General features: G+C 44.4%; 1 protein-coding gene across 3 annotated transcripts in view; it reads right to left on the bottom strand.

Moving 5' to 3' along the window:
* Positions 1-3,870: 3,870 nt before the first annotated feature.
* The window catches only part of LOC110496587 (insulin-like growth factor 2 mRNA-binding protein 3), a 37,801-nt gene continuing 24,084 nt past the window's right edge, over positions 3,871-17,587 (bottom strand). For 2 of the 3 annotated variants that reach the window (XM_036953345.1, XM_036953343.1), the window contains exons 8-17: positions 14,068-14,190; positions 11,452-11,587; positions 10,942-11,073; positions 10,629-10,697; positions 8,990-9,115; positions 8,841-8,879; positions 8,545-8,619; positions 8,133-8,264; positions 7,836-7,949; positions 3,871-7,088 (exon numbers count right to left, since the gene is read on the bottom strand). In XM_036953345.1, coding sequence (XP_036809240.1) covers positions 6,978-7,088; positions 7,836-7,949; positions 8,133-8,264; positions 8,545-8,619; positions 8,841-8,879; positions 8,990-9,115; positions 10,629-10,697; positions 10,942-11,073; positions 11,452-11,587; positions 14,068-14,190 — 1,057 coding nt within the window. In that variant the 3' untranslated portion in view covers positions 3,871-6,977. The remainder of the gene's footprint in view (positions 7,089-7,835; positions 7,950-8,132; positions 8,265-8,544; positions 8,620-8,840; positions 8,880-8,989; positions 9,116-10,628; positions 10,698-10,941; positions 11,074-11,451; positions 11,588-14,067; positions 14,191-17,587) is intronic. The other variant, XM_036953344.1, reaches the window with a different exon arrangement.

The following is a 17,587-nucleotide window of genomic DNA, read 5'->3' as shown; positions in this document are numbered from 1 at the left end:
AACATGCTCCATCCCCCAACGGTGCATACCTTATTCCAGGCATGTGTGGCAGTAGTACGGTGCAGGTGAAGCTCATTATTGTGTGTACTATGTACATACCTTCTTCTAGATTTGTGTGCCTGTAGTATCCTCTGAAGTGAGGTGTGTGACTCGAGTGCACCTGTAGTTTGTGGCGAAGTAACACTCATCGGTGTTGGCGGGGGGCACGGGATCTTGATCGCCACCTCCACCGTCAGCTTCACGTTAACTTCGCCGACCGCGCTGTAGGCATGCGTGGCCACGTTGCTATGGGTGACCAGCTGGTTGCCTTCCTTGGAGTGCCAGATGTAGTCGACAGCATTGGCAGTCTTCAGGTATTCTTCAGGTATTTACCGGGGTCGTGAACAGACACTGAACACCATGTCCTCGCCACGCACAAACACACTTTCCAACAGGTTGGCTGCTTCCTTCTGGGAAATAGTCACTGCCAAAGGGATCTTGTCTGTGAAGAGGTAAGGGTCCGTGGTGATTTTAGCATGTGAACTCTTGGTGGGGCATACTCCCAAAATATGTTTTATGCATGCCAGCAAAGCCACTACACTAAACAATACAGTGGGGCAAAAAAGTATTTAGTCAGTCACCAATTGTGCAAGTTCTCCCACTTAAAAATATGAGAGAGGCCTGTAATTGTAATCATAGGTACACTTCAACTATGACAGACACAATGAGAAAAATCACATTGTAGGATTTTTTATGAATTTATTTGCAAATGATGGTGGAAAATAAGTATTTGGTCAATAACAAAAGTTTCTCAATACTTTGTTATATACCCTTTGTTGGCAAGTCTTCACAAGGTTTTCACACACTGTTGCTGGTATTTTGGCCCATTCCTCCATGCAGATCTCCTCAAGAGCAGTGATGTTTTGTGGCTGTTGTTGGCAACACGGACTTTCAACTCCCTCCAAAGATTTTCTATGGGGTTGAGATTTGGAGACTGGCTAGGCCACTCCAGGACCTTGAAATGCTTCTTACGAAGCCACTCCTTCGTTGCCCGGGAGGTGTGTTTGGGATCACTGTCATGCTGAAAGACCCAGCCACGTTTCATCTTCAATGCCCTTGCTGATGGAAGGAGGTTTTTACTCAAAATCTCACGATACATGGCCCCATTCATTCTTTCCTTTACACGGAGTGAGATCTTGCGTGGAGCCGCAGATTGAGGGAGATTATCAGTGGTCTTGTATGTCTTCCATTTCCTAATAATTGCTCCCACAGTTGATTTCTTCAAACCAAGCTGTTTACCTATTGCAGATTCAGTCTTCCCAGCCTGGTGCAGGTCTACAATTTTGTTTCTGGTGTCCTTTGACAGCTCTTTGGTCTTGGCCATAGTGGAGTTTGGAGTGTGACTGTTTGAGGTTGTGGACAGGTGTCTTTTATACTGATAACAAGTTCAAACAGGTGCCATTAATACAGGTAACGAGTGGAGGACAGAGGAGCTTCTTAAAGAAGAAGTTACAGGTCTGTGAGAGCCAGAAATCTTGCTTGTTTGTAGGTGACCAAATACTTATTTTCCACCATAATTTGCAAATAAATTCATAAAAAATCCTACAATGTGATTTTCTGGATTTTGTTTTCTCTCATTTTGTCTGTCATTAGTTGAAGTGTACCTATGATGAAAATGACAGGCCTCTCATCTTTTTAAGTGGGAGAACTTGCACAATTGGTGGCTGACTAAATGCTTTTTTGCCCCACTGTATATTCATTGCACCGTAACGGTGACAAACGGTGCCCACAAACTGTTAGGGCCTACATAAAGCTGTCCCAATTGCAGTTCCAACACCTTACCACTGCTACAGCTAGCTATCAGCGGAGCATTGTCTGGCAGGGAAACAGTTCATTCAGCCTCATTTACTGCCTTTAAAAAAAACAGCTGATATGGCTGACTAGCTTAAACAAATATGGTTTCTACTGACAATTGAGATGTCGAAACTAATGGCAAAGGGGACGACGAGCGGGTAAGAGGCAATCCGTGATTTCGATTAAGACATCAATGAGCGAGCTCGGATGGACGTAGTAAATATAACTATTTCTTCAGCACTTCTGAAATGTACAGTGAGAGAATTCAGAACATGGGCCGTTCTTACAGTATTCTCCCTGTACACCAAGTCAGAACCGTAGGATAAATGAAGGGGGCATATAAGCAGACAATGAAAGCTCTTACAATATTCAATGACATTTCTCTAAAACAGGCTTTATAGGCTAAATGTGCACCACCAAGTCAGAACAATAGGCTTAGTTATGGGACCAAATTATTAGGGTGAGGCACATGGGCTACTAACAACTTACTACAAAACATACACTTAGTATTACTTTCTTAGCTACAGTAAACATATCTTCCTGTTATATTACGTAATTTATGCAGCAGAATACAAGACATTTTTGGACTCACCTTGTTTTGTTGTGCTCACTTGAACAGGAAGGTGGTGTGGCCGTCCTTCATGGGCAAATTTTGTCATCAAACTTTATCAAAGTCTGGCATTCTCTGGATTTATGGTGCTTTCAAGACAACTGGGAACTCAGAAAAAAACAAGATCTAATCGTGATGTCAGTGATCTTCAGGTCGGAGAGTACATTAACTCCTACCCTCCGTTTTTTCCACTGGCTGCCCCACCACCACAGAAAGCACTGAGCTAGGCTGAAACGCTTGCATTTTGGAGCTGCCTTACTCCAGAAAAAAAAAAATGTATGCCGCTTTATTAACTCAATGATAGTTTATTTTTTTTTACATTGTTTGCAAACTGATGTGATATGTATTAATGGCAAAATAACACGCAAAACAGGCTAACTTATATTTATTTGTTAAACAGGTGGAGCAGAGCCACTGGTAAGGATTAATGAGAAACACTCAGACATGATGCATCCGTTAAGCTTTACATTCTCTTCTGTGTCCCTCTGAGGAAGGACCGGCTGATGTACAAGAGACAAACGGATTGCTTCCCTAATGGCACCCTTTTCGCTACTTACACTTTTAGCGCATTAGTGAGGTCGATGACTGATGTTGGGCGATTAGGCCTGGCTCAGTCAGCATTCCAATTCATCCCAAAGGTGTTAGATTGGATTGAGGTCAGGGCTCTGTGCAGACTAGTCAAGTTCTTCCACTCCGAACTCAACCATTTTTTTGTATGAACCTCGCTTTGTTCACAGGGGCGTTGTCATGCTGCTTACTCCTGGCATCCGCCAAACCCAGATTCGTCCGTCAGCCTGAGACAATGAAATGTGATTCATCACTCCAGAGAAGGCTTTTCTACTGATTCAGTCCAATGGCGGCAAGCTTTACACCCCTCCAGTCTACGCTTTGCATTGCGCATGGGGATCTCAGACTTGTGTGCGGCTGCTAGGCCGTGAAAACCCATTTCATGAAGCTCCCGAAGAACAGTTATTGTGCTGATGTTGCTTCCAGAGTCAGTTTGGAACACTGTAGTGAGTGTTGCAACAGAAGACAGAATTACGGGAGCTTGTGTGGACTACCACGTCGCAGCTGAGCCGTTGTTGCTCCTAGAGGTTTCCACTTTACAATAACAGCTGACCGGGTCAGCTCGAGCAGGGCAGAAGTGTGAAGAACTGACTTGTTGAAAAGGTGGCATCCTATGAAGGTGCCATGTTGGAAGTCACTATGCTCTTCAGTATGGGCTATTCTGCCAAGTTTGGTGTGGCAGAAATAGCCGAATCCACTAATTTAACTTTTGTATATAGTGTTCTTTCAGGCTGAGGAACCAACTAGCATCAAGTTGTAGAATCCTGAACTTCCCCTTTAACAAATGTTAAGTTACATTTTATGGCACCTTACAGATTGAAAAACCATGAGGGAAAAAAAGACGAGTGAAAGACGTGGGAGCCAATTTCATTTTTTTGATTTATTCAGAGGCATTTGACAAGTTGAGCTGTGAGGGGGGTGAAGGGGCAGAAGCATGGTCGCAGGGAGGGGGGCATCATGCTTAAACCAGAACACTTTTCCAAAAACTGACTCCCAAACCCAGTCCCTCTTTCCCACACAAAAAATGATTTTCCACATTACACATCCAGGAAATGCTAACCGAACAAATCGTTATCAAATCAGTAGGCCAATGTAGCATCCGTAAAGACATAAAAAGGTAAGAAAGAAGACTGGCTTAGTATTTATTTTTAGTCTCAAACCAGAAACAAAGGCAGGTCCTTTTTTTAAACATTTGTTTGTTACTTATTGTCCAGTCATTGAATCCAAAAACTTCAAACCGGTGAATTTGACCTTTTTTTCCACGAAAAACCCAGGCAAGAAAGTTCAACACATGGAAGCCACACCATCAAAAAGAAAAGCAAAATCTTGAGGATTTACAATCAATTAAGCTAGAAGAGTGTGTGTGTGTGTGTAACATATATATATAATATATATATACACACACACTGGCAAAGGAAATATCTGATAACTTTTCCATTATTCGTTCAAATTCTAAAGAGTACATGATTTATTTATTTTCATTAATATCTTGGAAATCAGAAAGGGGACAGTGGGAGAATAACCCTAAATCTAACAAATAGAAGTTTGCCTCTAATTCAAAATGTATCTAAAGAGGTAGATAAAAAATAAAACGGGTGGAGAAAGGGAGGAGGAATAATAATCGTCACTTATGCCCCTCGTGGACATCAGCGCGAGGTTGAACCACGTGAGCACGCACGAGTCCATGCAGAGAAGTGTTCCTGGGGGGACTGAGGTATCGCAGCGAGCGCGTGGGCGCTAGGCGGGGTGAGGGCGCGTGCCACCACAAACCCCCCTCAGCTGAGGTAGACAGCGTTCTACTGTGGAAGCATGGATACACACGAGCACTTTTACCACAATCAAAACATATTTACATTCTGCATGAAATCAAAAAAAAGGAAAAACTTGGGTATTTTGTTATCGGTTTTTTGTAACTATTTTTTTTTTTTTTTTACTTATCTTTCCCATCCCAATCAAGGTCAATTTAGTACATTTTCTTGTGTGCATCTTGGATTTTTGTGATGAATAACAATTGAAACTCACTTCAATCAAGATTACAGCTGCTGGTTAAACAAAACTCAACCTTTAGTTAACATAGCTTCTATAGCAAAATAAGCATCCATCAGTGTGACTCCCCTTACTTTCACCATGCAGTGAATGACACTAACGTAGACCAACTGCGGCTACTGGGGCCACCACACATGGCCAAGCTTCCTCTATGAAAAAACCCTAGTCAGGCTGTGGACTGCACTTCAGCCTGTCACAAACCTGGGATGACTTCCAAATGGCACCCTATTTCCCCATGTAGTATACAACTTGGAGCACTATAAGGGAAATGGGGTACCATTTGAGACTAGGATGATGTAATAAAGCAGGTAAGGCCTAAGCAGGTAAAAGAAATACAACAGAACAGACAGTGCTGCTCTAACATGTCCATTTCTATGGCGGCTACAGAGAGAGAGAGAACTCAGTGTTCAGGCCCCTCCATTTGTGTGCTACCCATTGCACTTCCAGGAAGGCAAAAGGAAAAATCATTGTGTGAAAAATGTAACGTACCGTCAACAATAAGAATGTCAGAATCCCAAAACTAAACAGCATTGCTGCAATATGTACGGTTGGCATTATTCAGCATTACTCTAATATATTCGTTGTTTGTAGTTTTCATTAGATGGTGGATACACCTCAGGAAAACTGAGGCAATTTCTTCTCGATACTCCCGTCAGCAGCCAACAGTTTGGTGCCAACTCTGCCCTGGGCTCTATGTACAGAGACTTTATGAACAGGGCCACCGTCGACAGACACCTTGTACACGTTGCCGCCGCCGGAGAGCGATAGAGTTGAAGGCAAGGTCAGTTGGCAGCTGACCAAATTTTAAATTTTCTTAAAAAAATAAAAATGTTCAATAACTATTAGCTTTATAAAGTATACAAAATACCACAAAGCAAAATAAAAAAGAAAGGAACATTTTTTTCATATATATAATTATTTTCTTTTTCTCTTCATCTTCTTGAGGTACTAGAGATCCTGAGGTAGTTCAGTACAATGCATATTAAATTGGTTTTCCTGGCCAACACCATTCAACACGTCCCTTAAGTGTTAATGACAGTGTTATCCTCGCCTCTAAATATATTTTATATATCTATAAAATGCATCCGAATTTATAAAATGCCACTATCAATAGCAGGACAGGGGTGCCCTGTTAGACCACCACCGGGGCCCCTGTCCAATCAAACACCAGAGTATTACCCCGAGCCCCGCCCCTCCATCTAAACCCCTCCCCCTAACCTTTCTCCATCCTACAAGGACTCAGAGCAATGCCTTTTTCTTTCCAAAGAAAACTCAGGAGAGAGTTTCAACCAACTAAACAAACACTTCATCCAGGGCAACAAAAAAAAGTTAAAATAAAAAGGTAAAAACAAAAGTCTAAATTAACAGCCGTCATCAACATGTGAGGTGGTTGAGTGTGTTACCACACCAGGGAGGTGACAGGAGGGAGTTCATTATTATTTCTTCTTTGTGTTTTCTAGTGTACCAAAAAAACAACATTAAAACAAATAAGGAACTAATCAGGACCGAGGTGAGGGTGAGTGACAACGTTGGAACCCTCAAGTACATTCTCACAGAGATGCAGACAGGTGTGGCGATGGGTTGGGGGGGGTGTAAGGTCTCTTATCCACGCTGTGGTGTCGGCCCGGGGGGGGGGGGGGGGTTAGTGTTGGTCGAGGAGATCGTCGAGAGGGGGGGGGTGGGGGTGTAAGGTCGTCGAGAGTGGGGGTGGGTGTGTAAGGTCGAGGAGGTCATCGAGAGTGGGGGTGGGTGTGTAAGGTCGAGGAGGTCGTCGAGAGTGGAGGTGTACAGTTGGGTACCCATGACCCTTATCCCCTGAGATGAGCGCCTTGTCCCTGCCTGTGTTTCCCCTCCGGTCTCTGCTCTGGTCTGTCTGTCTTCGGGGGCGGTTCTGTCACTGGCCCCCCCTGGGCGCCCCCCTCTACTTCCGGGAGGGGCGGGGGAGAGGTGGTCCCTCCCCGCGGGGTGAGGGTTTGGGCTGCTGTTGCCGTCTCACCTGGGACAAGATCTCCTGGATCTTCCTCTGGGCCAGCTGGGGAGGGGTAAGAGGGCAGAGGTCAGGACATGTCATCTGACAATGACATGCACACATCCATTGCGTCTAAGGTGATGAGTAGAATTAAGAATTCATCAAGCAGCAAGGTTAACAACAGCTGCAACTGCAATAGCACCCCATTCCCTTTATTACAGAATGGCACCCTATTACTTATAAATACACAGGGTCCTGGTCAAAAGTAGTGCCCTATATAAGGAATAGGGTGCCCCTTCAGATGCAGCCATTGATTAATGCTACAAAGAAGTGAAGCAGTATGGTGGACAATCCTTACATAGCAAGCAGCCATTGTATACATTTTACACCCCCCATTCACCCTACAGTCCACAACCTTACACTCAGCTTCATTCATACTGTGCCTATAGCATGAACTAGCCTTTTGGCTCACTAATCAGAGCTGACTGGGATGAATATGAACTCATTCTCTCTCCCCGTCAGATAGAAGACACCGCCTTGCCCAGTGGCAGAGGGGGAGGAACATCCCGTAATCATAGCTCCTCCCATCTGATCCCTTCAGAACCACATGAAGTGCAGAGGGGTATATATGGAATTGGGCAACAGTATTAGTACTGTAGTGAAATTATTCCAGACAGATATTTTAATTAGTTTTACGCTCCGTTATTTAATTTCCTCATGTTTGTTTTTGATCTACTTCATTTGTTATTGTTTTACTGTAAAGTGAGTTGCAATTTAATTGCACTTTAAAGTTTGATTAGTGTAACATACCTGGCTTGCATAGAAGTGTCCAGTGATTTTGACGATGACCTGGTCGTTCTCGTCAGGTGTCTGGTCTCTGGGGACCACCACCTCAGCACTGGTCAGGTTCTGCAACTCATTCACCTGAGGGGGGGGGACGGAAGGAAAGTGAGAAACAGTAAGCGAGAGAGCGAGCGAGAAATTAACAAATTAATAAGTATTTTATATTATGGCCAAAGTAATAAGTGGTGTTTTCAATTATTCTGCAGCAGAACTTAGACATTTTGCAATAGCTAATTGATCACACACAGACCGGCCTCTGCCTACCGTTTTGCCTCCCTTGCCGATGACACGTCCAGCGGCGAAAGAAGGCACCTTGATGTGAGCCTCTAGCTTCACCTCCTCCTTCGGCCCAAAGAAGTTCTCCTCCTTTAGCTTCCCAAAGATACGACCCTGAGCCTGGAACAGGGCAAACATCACACACTGGAGTCAGAGGAAATTACACAACCCTTGATTGAAGCTGCAGAAGCATCTTTATCAAACTGTAAATATATGCTTTATTTGAGGTTATTTACTTGACATCAATCAACATTTCTGCAACTGTACCAGAATTAGCCAGCTAGCTAATTTTCAATTGTATAGACTGTGTTTTTGGGAAAAAGGACCACACTTTTCTCTGGTGCGGTGGGCATTGGACAGAAATAGCATGGCTGGAGAGCACAGTCCTGAGGGCTCCTACCTTGAACTGGGCCTCTGGTGGTCCAGCAATGATCACCATCCTCTGCTTGGTGTCCATACCTTCTGGAGGGGCTACCTGACAGGAGGAAAATGACATGTGTTAACACATCTGCACACACATTTTACTTGCTCTAATTACTGCCCACTGCGTCACTTCACCCCATCAGGGACGCATCACAACAGCCTGAAGGAGGCGCCACCCAATCCCAATCTGAACCCAATTTGCACTTCTGAGATGATTGATGGTATAAGCAACAAGACAAACTCATCTGAATGTTTGAAACAAAAATAAAATACCTGGTTTGCATCTACGACACTGACTTCATCTGCACTGATCTGAAATGGAGGGAGGGGGTGGGGATGGGTGAAGGAGAACAAATAAGACGAGAAGCTACTTTAAGTTATTGAGACGCAGCTCAAACCCTCCTGTGAGTTAAGTCCCTCACCTTGATGGAGGCTCCGGCGTAGCGCGACAGCTGCTTGATGTGTTGACCCTGTTTTCCGATGATCGCTCCGACCGCCAGCGCCGGGATGAACAGATGGACCGTCTCCGACTCCGGCTGCCCCTGGCCCTGTGGAACAGTAGAGGCCACAGGACAGTAATGAGATCCCAGTCAGACCACAACAGAGCAATTCTGACCGCAGGGATACCACAATCAGGCCTGGCAAACCGCGATAGGAGCCCAGATAGTGACCAAGCAACAGATGCAGCGGCACAGGAAGAAGGATCTCACAGTGGCTCGCATCCCAAACGGAACCCTATTCCTTATTTAGTGCACTACTTTTGACTATAGCCCTATAAGCCCTGGTCAAAAGTAGTGCACTATACAGGGATTGGGGTGCCATTTGGGACACAGTCATGGAGCCTAGAAGCAGAGCTGATGGGAAGTTTCCTAAGTGCTTTATTAACAAAGTTGTACCTCATATTTACCAGTCAAATCTAGGCCAATTCAAATCCCTTCAGTAGCATAGAGAATCACAATACACTGCATAACCATGAAAGAACTGAACATACAGTAATGAAGAGGTTGAACACAACTAAACAAATCACAACTTCCAATGGAGTGTGTCCCAATTATCTCTCCTTTCTCACCAAGTGAGATCTTGTTCACTTCCTGTTATGAATTAGAAAGAAAAAGACTGATATGGAAATTCCCTCCTGCCCATGACAATACCAATTCAATGCTTTTAAATTTGTGGGAAGTAGTGATCGAGTGCACATTTCAGGAGGAATGACAGATTATTGGGACGCACCCCGGGCATAAGAGAACCACCCCAACTCTAGAAAGATGCACAAATCTGTAGCATCCAGTGCCTAGTTCAGGTAAACACAGCATTCCCAGAGGGTTCTCCATTTCTCTGCAGCAACTGAGCACATCTAACTAATCCACACAGTATATGGATGTACCACTGATAATCCCTTTCAGATGGAAGTGAGTGAATGCTTGGCTCTGCTCAGTCACTCCTCAGCGCTTCCAAAAAGACACTGTAGAACAGACTGTATTGAAGAGAAGCTGTAGCAAACTGTCCGCTCACTTCGCATGGCTGGTGTTAGAGAAAAGTGGGTGAGATCTTTCAGATGAGGGGGCAGGAGGTATTAATATTATACATTTAGTGCACACATGGCTCTGGTTGAAAGTAGTGCACTATATAGGGAATAAGGTGACATGTGGGACAGAGCTGCTGGTTTTAATCTAGAGGATGTCATCAAATCATTACACTTCAGTCATCCAAATCATGGGTCACATTCAGAAGCCTGCAGATGGGAACAAACTTTTTCAAGAGGCAGGTCCAGATTAAACTGTTCAATAGACAGGTGTCCGCTTGAAAACAATTGCGCCCATTTGTAACCTTCTAAACACGCAAAGGTGTTCAATAACTGCTCTTTTGTCAGCTGAAGACTTGAGGGCCCAACTAAACCCAGCAGACACTGGGGCCCCCCTTCCCAGCAGGTTTCAGAGTAATGAACTTAAACGTGTTGTGCCCTCCCTAGAGGTCAAATGTTACTGCGAGCCCTACCTCGTTACCCTATCCGGCAGCGAGCAGCCAGAAGCCGTGCAAAGCACTGTGGGAAGGGAGACTTACAGAGACGGGCTGGCTGCTCCCCGACAGCACAGACGCCCAAAATGGCCCTTCACCCCCGAAGGAGCTGCTCTATAGGAGAGAATAACATGAAACCAAGTCACTGTCGTGCCCCCAAATGGCTTCACTAAGGAGAGAGGAACACAGACAGGGTCACTGAAAGATCCAAAATGGCTTCAGTCGGAGGTTGGTCTGTTTTAGGTTTCTTCTTGCAGAAAGTTCCAGTAAGGAGGGGGCCATCTTTAAGCGTCACCAAGAGGCCCTGTGGAGTAGACCCAGGGAGGTAGGCAAGGTGGGGAAAGGTCCAGACACTCACCCCGAATGAATAGCCACCCTGGGCACCGGGAGGTGGGACGTTGTGTCCCATGGAGGGGCCCATACCTGGAGCACCACCAGGGAACAAACCCAAGGCATTCAGGTTGAGTCCTGGAATCAGGTTAGACTGGAGCTGGGGATAGACAGAGAGAGAGATGGACAGAGGAAGAGAGAGACAGAGAGAGAGATGGACAGAGGAAGAGAGAGAGAGAGAGAGATGGACAGAGGAAGAGAGATTTACTACCAGACAAAAGGAACTAGAACAAAAACCGATCTCAGGGAAACCGCTCAAATACATTTAAAGGCTGAGGGACGGCACACGCAGGTCCGTAGCTAAACATCACGTTTCTATACCTTCACTGTCATTTCAGTGATAAGAAACAAATCTCCCAGGTTGCGTTCCAAACGGCACCCTATATAGTGCACAAAAGTAGAACACTGTAGGGACACTATGGATTCTTTGGTTCCACCAATACAGCGTGCCGTGCCCAGCGTGAGAACAAGGACCTACATTCATAGCGGCCACGTCGTTCTCATACGACTCCCTGACCTTCTTCATGACTTCCTCCTCGGCACGGGAGCAGGCCTCAATAGAACCCTTCACTGTGATGGTCCTCTCAGGGTTGTACAGGGTCAGGTCCTGGAGACTGAAGGAGAAGGACAGCCATTACCACCTTGATCTCTAGTGGATGTGTGTATTGTGATGGGAGACTGACCTTGTGTTCGTTATACCTTAGAGACATGAGGATTTTGTAATTGGTGTGTTAGTGGGATTATTTTAGAGGTGAATTTGACAAGACTAAAATGTACGCGTGTGGCATCCAGTCATTTTGATAACGTGATGACAATGGCTTGTGTGCATCAGTTAAGGGTGTACAATGGCGACCTGTCATTCAGGGCAGGTAGGTCAGTGTCATTGTTTGCAAACTATGTAAAAAAACAAAACAAACAAAGATCCTTGAGTTAATAAATCTGCATACGATCATGGTCTCTTAAGGCAGCTCCAAAATGCCTAGCTTAATGCTTTCTGTGGTGGAGGGGCAGCTGCCGAAAATACAGTGCATTGGATTTGGTAATGTTCCCTCGTTGCTCTGTAATTGGCTCAATGTTGTGTCACTCATGGGGATACTACGTCGCCGCAGAATCTACAGAATCTAGGCAGTTCAAGCCCCCTTGGGTGCAGCCCTAGACTTACATTAGAAGTGGCTATCCAAGATATCCAGGCATTGGTCACAGATAAAATGACATCAAATCATGTCATCTACCATAGCTTTGATTAGACTGATCAGGTCAACATCATACTTTCAGAACCTTAGCTAGCCAAGCAGTCATCATCATGAATCCTTGTCATATGAAGAGAAATTATAAAAATCGGTGCTCATTGGCCATAAACATTACACAGCAAGTCAGAAATCACAAATTCAACAATGAATGGTTTGGAAGGAATCAGCAGCTAACTGCCAACAAAGCAATCACTATTTTGCTTCCCTTGCCTGCTATGTCTAAGGATTTTAACTGTCCGAAATGGTCTCTTCTCCGAGGTTAAAAGGATAAACATTCACATGCAACACCATGGGCCAGAAAAGGTTGAATATATTAGCCATGCTGTCAATCCAGATTGACTTCTGCCGTGTTCAAAACTGGGAACCTGGGGGGGGGGGCGGGGTAGCAGCTCCGACTGGGAAAATACATTTTGAACGATCATTGAACACAGAATTCCAAGTGGGAACTCAGGTCTCGTTCTAGAGGTCTGACTTTCCAACCTGAAGAACACCGAAATCATGATTCAACCCCCCCACACACACAGACTGCTGCACACTGCACAAAGGTCGAGTCCAAAAAGTGGTCTTGTATGTTGCCGCATAAATTACGTAATGCCAGGGAGATACGTATACTGTAGCTAAGAAAGTAACACTAAGAATGGTGTAGTAAGCTGTTAGTAGTCCATGTGTCTCACCCTAAGAATTTGGTCCTCTCCACCTCAGAACTTAGCCAACACGGTTTTGACTTGGTGGTGCACATATAGCCTTGGCCAGTTTTACAGAAATGTCTTAGTTTACAATTGTAAAAGCTTTGTCTACTTACATACCCCCATTATTTATTATTTTCTGAATGTGTACAGGTAGAATATTGTAAGAACACCCCATGTTCTGAATTGTCGCTGTCCATTTCAAAAGGTGCTGAACAAATAGGCATAGGCTTATTGTAGTCCTTAGCTTGCTCAGTGTCATCAAAATTACAACTTGCCTCTTATCCACTCATCATTCCCTAATGCCATACTTTGTCCATCACAATTGTTATAGGTCTCATTAGTATATCTCATTTATTTGTCAATGTTGGAATTATATATTTCTTTGTGTATTATAAAAAGCTCATGTGCTTTTCTAAACGAGGGGGGAATACTATAATGTTGTTGGGTCTGTAACCATGTTTGCCAGTGAGTTCAGTAATAGACCCATGTAATTCCAGTTGATATTGCTAGGGTTATTTGTTTTGTACAATGCGCTGTCTATTAAAGTGGATCCTTGTGATTGTATTGTCCTTCTGACCACATAGGCCTAATAAAATACTTAAAACAGTAAGCTAGGTAAAGTTAAATTCAGCAAGATGGAGGCCTTATCTGAACGAACACCTGAATTTCTGTCTGTGTCCATCGCAGCTCGTTTGCTTGCACTTGCTTATAGCGTACTTAAAAGTGTTAATGATAATAATCATAATTTACTGAACAAATGTAATGTTTGTGTATGGTTCAAAAGTCAACTCATGTCAGCATTCGTTATTAAAGGAGAATGCAGTTTTATGGCGTTACATATCTCCAAGGAGTCAGACACCATAATTTAAGCAAGTCTGCCATATCAGCTATGATATATATATATATATAGGCAGTAAATGAGGCTGAATGAACTGTTTCGCTGCCAGACAAGGCTCCGCTGATAGCCAGGTGTAGCGGTGGTAAGGATTCCCTCCATGGTGCTGAAAAGAAAGCTCTGCTGTTGGGACAGTTTTATGTAGGCCCTAACAGTTTGTGGGCACCGTGTCATGTTATAGTACATGCTAAACACGCCATTATTATTTCAGTAGTCAGAGAAATTAGAAATTCTGATTCTGGGACGTGTGGTCTTCTTACGGGGAGATGGTGATCTTGGTCTCTGTGTCCACTTCAATTTTTTTTAGGTTACGTCCTTCCTTCCCGATCAGTCGGCCCACAAAGTTGTTGTGAGCCAGAATCTTCAGTGGAATCTCCTCAGTACTGTTGATAGAGAGGAGAGGGAGAGCGAGAGAAAGACAACAGGAGTCAATTGTTCAAGTCGAAGAATAATTAAGTGGAACTGACGTTTTAGCAACATGAAATCTTATTCAAATCTGATCATATACTTGGTTAACATTCTGACAAGTGAGCAAATCGTCATTTTCACATTTTCATAAATTCATCGAATGTTTGGGAATGACAGAGCAAGGCATTTGTGAAAATTCCATAGCAATATAGAGGGAAAGTAGCCCTGCGGTTAGACAATGAATAGACACTGCAGTAAATAAAACCATCCGTCTTGTCCAGGACCGGAGTCTATGTAGACTGGTAGGCCACAGCCAATCGTGACTTTAGATTAGAACACAGTCGCCAAAAACCACAATATCACAAGTCCTCTTACATTTGGGAACTTCACAGTCCTATTGATCAAACAATGAAAAGGTAGTCTCTCTCCCTCAGAACAGGTGTTTTTAAAGCTGCCCAAAGAGGACATTTATGGGCAGAGGCAACTCATTCCACTCTGAGGTTCCAGTATACAAGAAAGTACCTTTCCCAGCATTACTCCTGAACCTGTATAAGCACATATCAGCAACACCTGATCTGGTGCTGTGATTGTGTGCATCCCTAACATGGGGAAGTAATCAGATATCTGGGCGCGGAACCATAAATAATTCTGTAAACCAAACCCAGTCTAATCTGGGACACCCTGGCCTCAGGCAGCCAGTTGAGTTCCTGAACGCAGCTGTATCTGGAGCTTCAGCTTAGATAAACCCCCAAACCAGGAAGTACTTGCATAGTCAAAATGGCATAGAATGAAGGCAGTAGCTAGCACTCTCATGGAGTCCTTATCAAGCAGCTTGGACCTTGTAGCCAAAAACGTAGTCCTGGCATTAACCTTCCCCGTCCTACTGCAGCTTCCCTGGCAATGCATGCAAATTGTCCCACGGTTTGACAACTGAATGGGAACTTGCCAGCTCTCCCACTTGATCGACCACTGCTAACTCTGGATAAGTCGTTCAGGGTCAGCATAGCTACTGTAGATAGCAAAGTGATTCAGATGTCTTACTAGCAACCCAATTGACATCTGCATCCCTTCCTGTAGCCACCGAAAAACAATGAGGGGGGAAAAGTTGGTCACACCCCCACTACGTATTTTTAGCTTGCTAAATAAATAATGAATGCAAAATTGCTGTATAGTGCACTCAATATATCTTGTAGTTGAGTAGCCAGCCTACTGTAGTAGCCAGCCTACTGTAGTAGCCAGGCTATAATATGCGGCTGTAATATGTAACAGGTTTCTCCTTTGCGGTGTTTTGTTGCAGGTCTAGTTCTTTGCTTATTCATCTTCAAGCTGTAAAAACTGAATCCAGGCAGCAACATTTTAATAGCCTAGCAAGGACTGTGGCATGTATCTGTACACCTTACCTCCGCTGCATGCTAGAAACCGGACACACGAAAGCAGCGCAATTGAAGTTGCCGATGCGAGCGAATCAGGCTGTAATTTCATAAAGTATATGACTCAACTGTTGACTAACTTATACTCGCTTATGTGTCCTATTGTCCTTTAGTAGTAATTTAAACTCGCATGTGAATCCTAAATCTTTCAAAGTGTCGGCAACCAATATGAAATTGTTCTGGCTGCATTTTCTGCATGCTACAGTAGTGACCCTTTGGCACAGAACCTCGTCATGGACATTTAGCCTACAACACGTTTAAACATTTGGTCCGGTAGAAGAGTCAGTTAGTGCTCTGGCTGGCTCGTGTGTGTCTGGGAAGAGGGTTGTGTGTGGCAACGCAATGCCCATTGGTGTGCAACAGGTTGGCAGTGCTTGCTGTGACTTGTAGTGCAGTGCAGCGCAATGGTAGCGGGCCAAAATGAATTAACCAAAATCATTGCCGGTGTTGTGCCGAAGACCGAGTAACCAAGACTAAGGAGATGATTGTGGACTACAGGAAAAGGGCCGAGCACACCCCCATTCTCATCGACGGGGCAGTAGTAGAGCAGTTTGAGAGCTTCAAGTTCCTTGGTGTCCACATCAAACTAGAATGAACCAAACACACCAAGACAGTTGTGAAGAGGGCACGACAAAGCCTATTCCCCCTCAGGAAACTAAAAGGATTTGGCATGGATCCTGAGATCAAATCAAATTTATTTTATATAGCCCTTCGTACATCAGCTGATATCTCAAAGTGCTGTACAGAAACCCAGCCTAAAACCCCAAACAGCAAGCAATGCAGGTGAAGAAGCACGAAAGGCTCTACAGCTGCAACATCGAGAGCATCCTGATTGGTTCCAGCACTGCCTGGTACAGCAATTGCTCGGCCTCTGACCGCAAGGCACTACAGAGGGTATTGCATAAGGCCCCAGTACATCACTGGGGCCAAGCTGCCTGCCATCCAGAACCTCTACCCCAGACAGTGTCAGAGGAAGCCCCTAAAAATGGTCAAAGACCCCAGCCACCCCAGCCAGACTGTTCACTATACTACAGCATTGCAAGCTGTAACGGAGTACCAAGTCTAGGACAAAAAGGCTTCAACAGTTTTTACCCCCAATCCATAAGACTCCTGAACAGGTCATTCAATGGCTACCCGGACTATTTGCACCTCAATTGGCCCGACCAACCAGTGTCCCGCACATTGTTTAACCAGGCTATCTGCATTGTGTCCGGCCACCCACCACCCCCTCCTCCTCTCTGTTCATAATATATGCAGTCACTTTGTACATGTAGATATGGTTATACTACCTCAGCCAGACTGACTAACCGGTGTCTGTAGCCTCGCTATTGTTATTCACTGTCTTTTTACTGTTTTTATTTCTTTACTTACCCATTGTTCACCTAATACCTTTTTTGCACTATTGGTTAGAGCCTGTAAGTAAGCACTTCACTGTTGTATTCGGCGCACGTGACAAACATTGATTTGATTACTTTAAGACATGGTCAGTCAATGCGGAAAACTTCAAGATCTTTTAAAGTTGTTTCAAGTCGCAAAAACCATTAAGCACTATGAAACTGGTTCTCCGGAGGATAAGTTCATTAGAGTTACAAGCCCCAGAAAATGCTTCAGAGTTCAACTCTATGAATCAGGTCTACATGGTCAAATTGCTGCAATGAAACCACTACTAAAGGACACCAATAAGAAGACACATGCTTGGGCCAAGTAACACGCAATGGACATTAGACCGGTGGAAATCCGTCCTTTGGTCTGAGTCCAAATTAGATTTTCCAACCACCGTGTCTTTGTGAGATGCAGCGTAGGTGAAAGGATAATCTCTGCATGTGTGGTTCCCTCGGTGAAGCATGGAGGTGGTGGTGTGATGGTGCTTTGCTGGTAACACAGTCCGATCTAAAAAAAATATTCAAGGCACACTTAACCAGCATGGCTACCACAGCATTCT

Source organism: Oncorhynchus mykiss, chromosome 18 (genome assembly GCF_013265735.2).
Source record: "Oncorhynchus mykiss isolate Arlee chromosome 18, USDA_OmykA_1.1, whole genome shotgun sequence".
In the NCBI taxonomy this organism is placed as follows: Eukaryota; Metazoa; Chordata; class Actinopteri; order Salmoniformes; family Salmonidae; genus Oncorhynchus; species Oncorhynchus mykiss.
The sequence above is the reverse complement of the archived record's forward strand: the minus strand, read 5'-3'. Positions and strand labels throughout refer to the sequence as shown.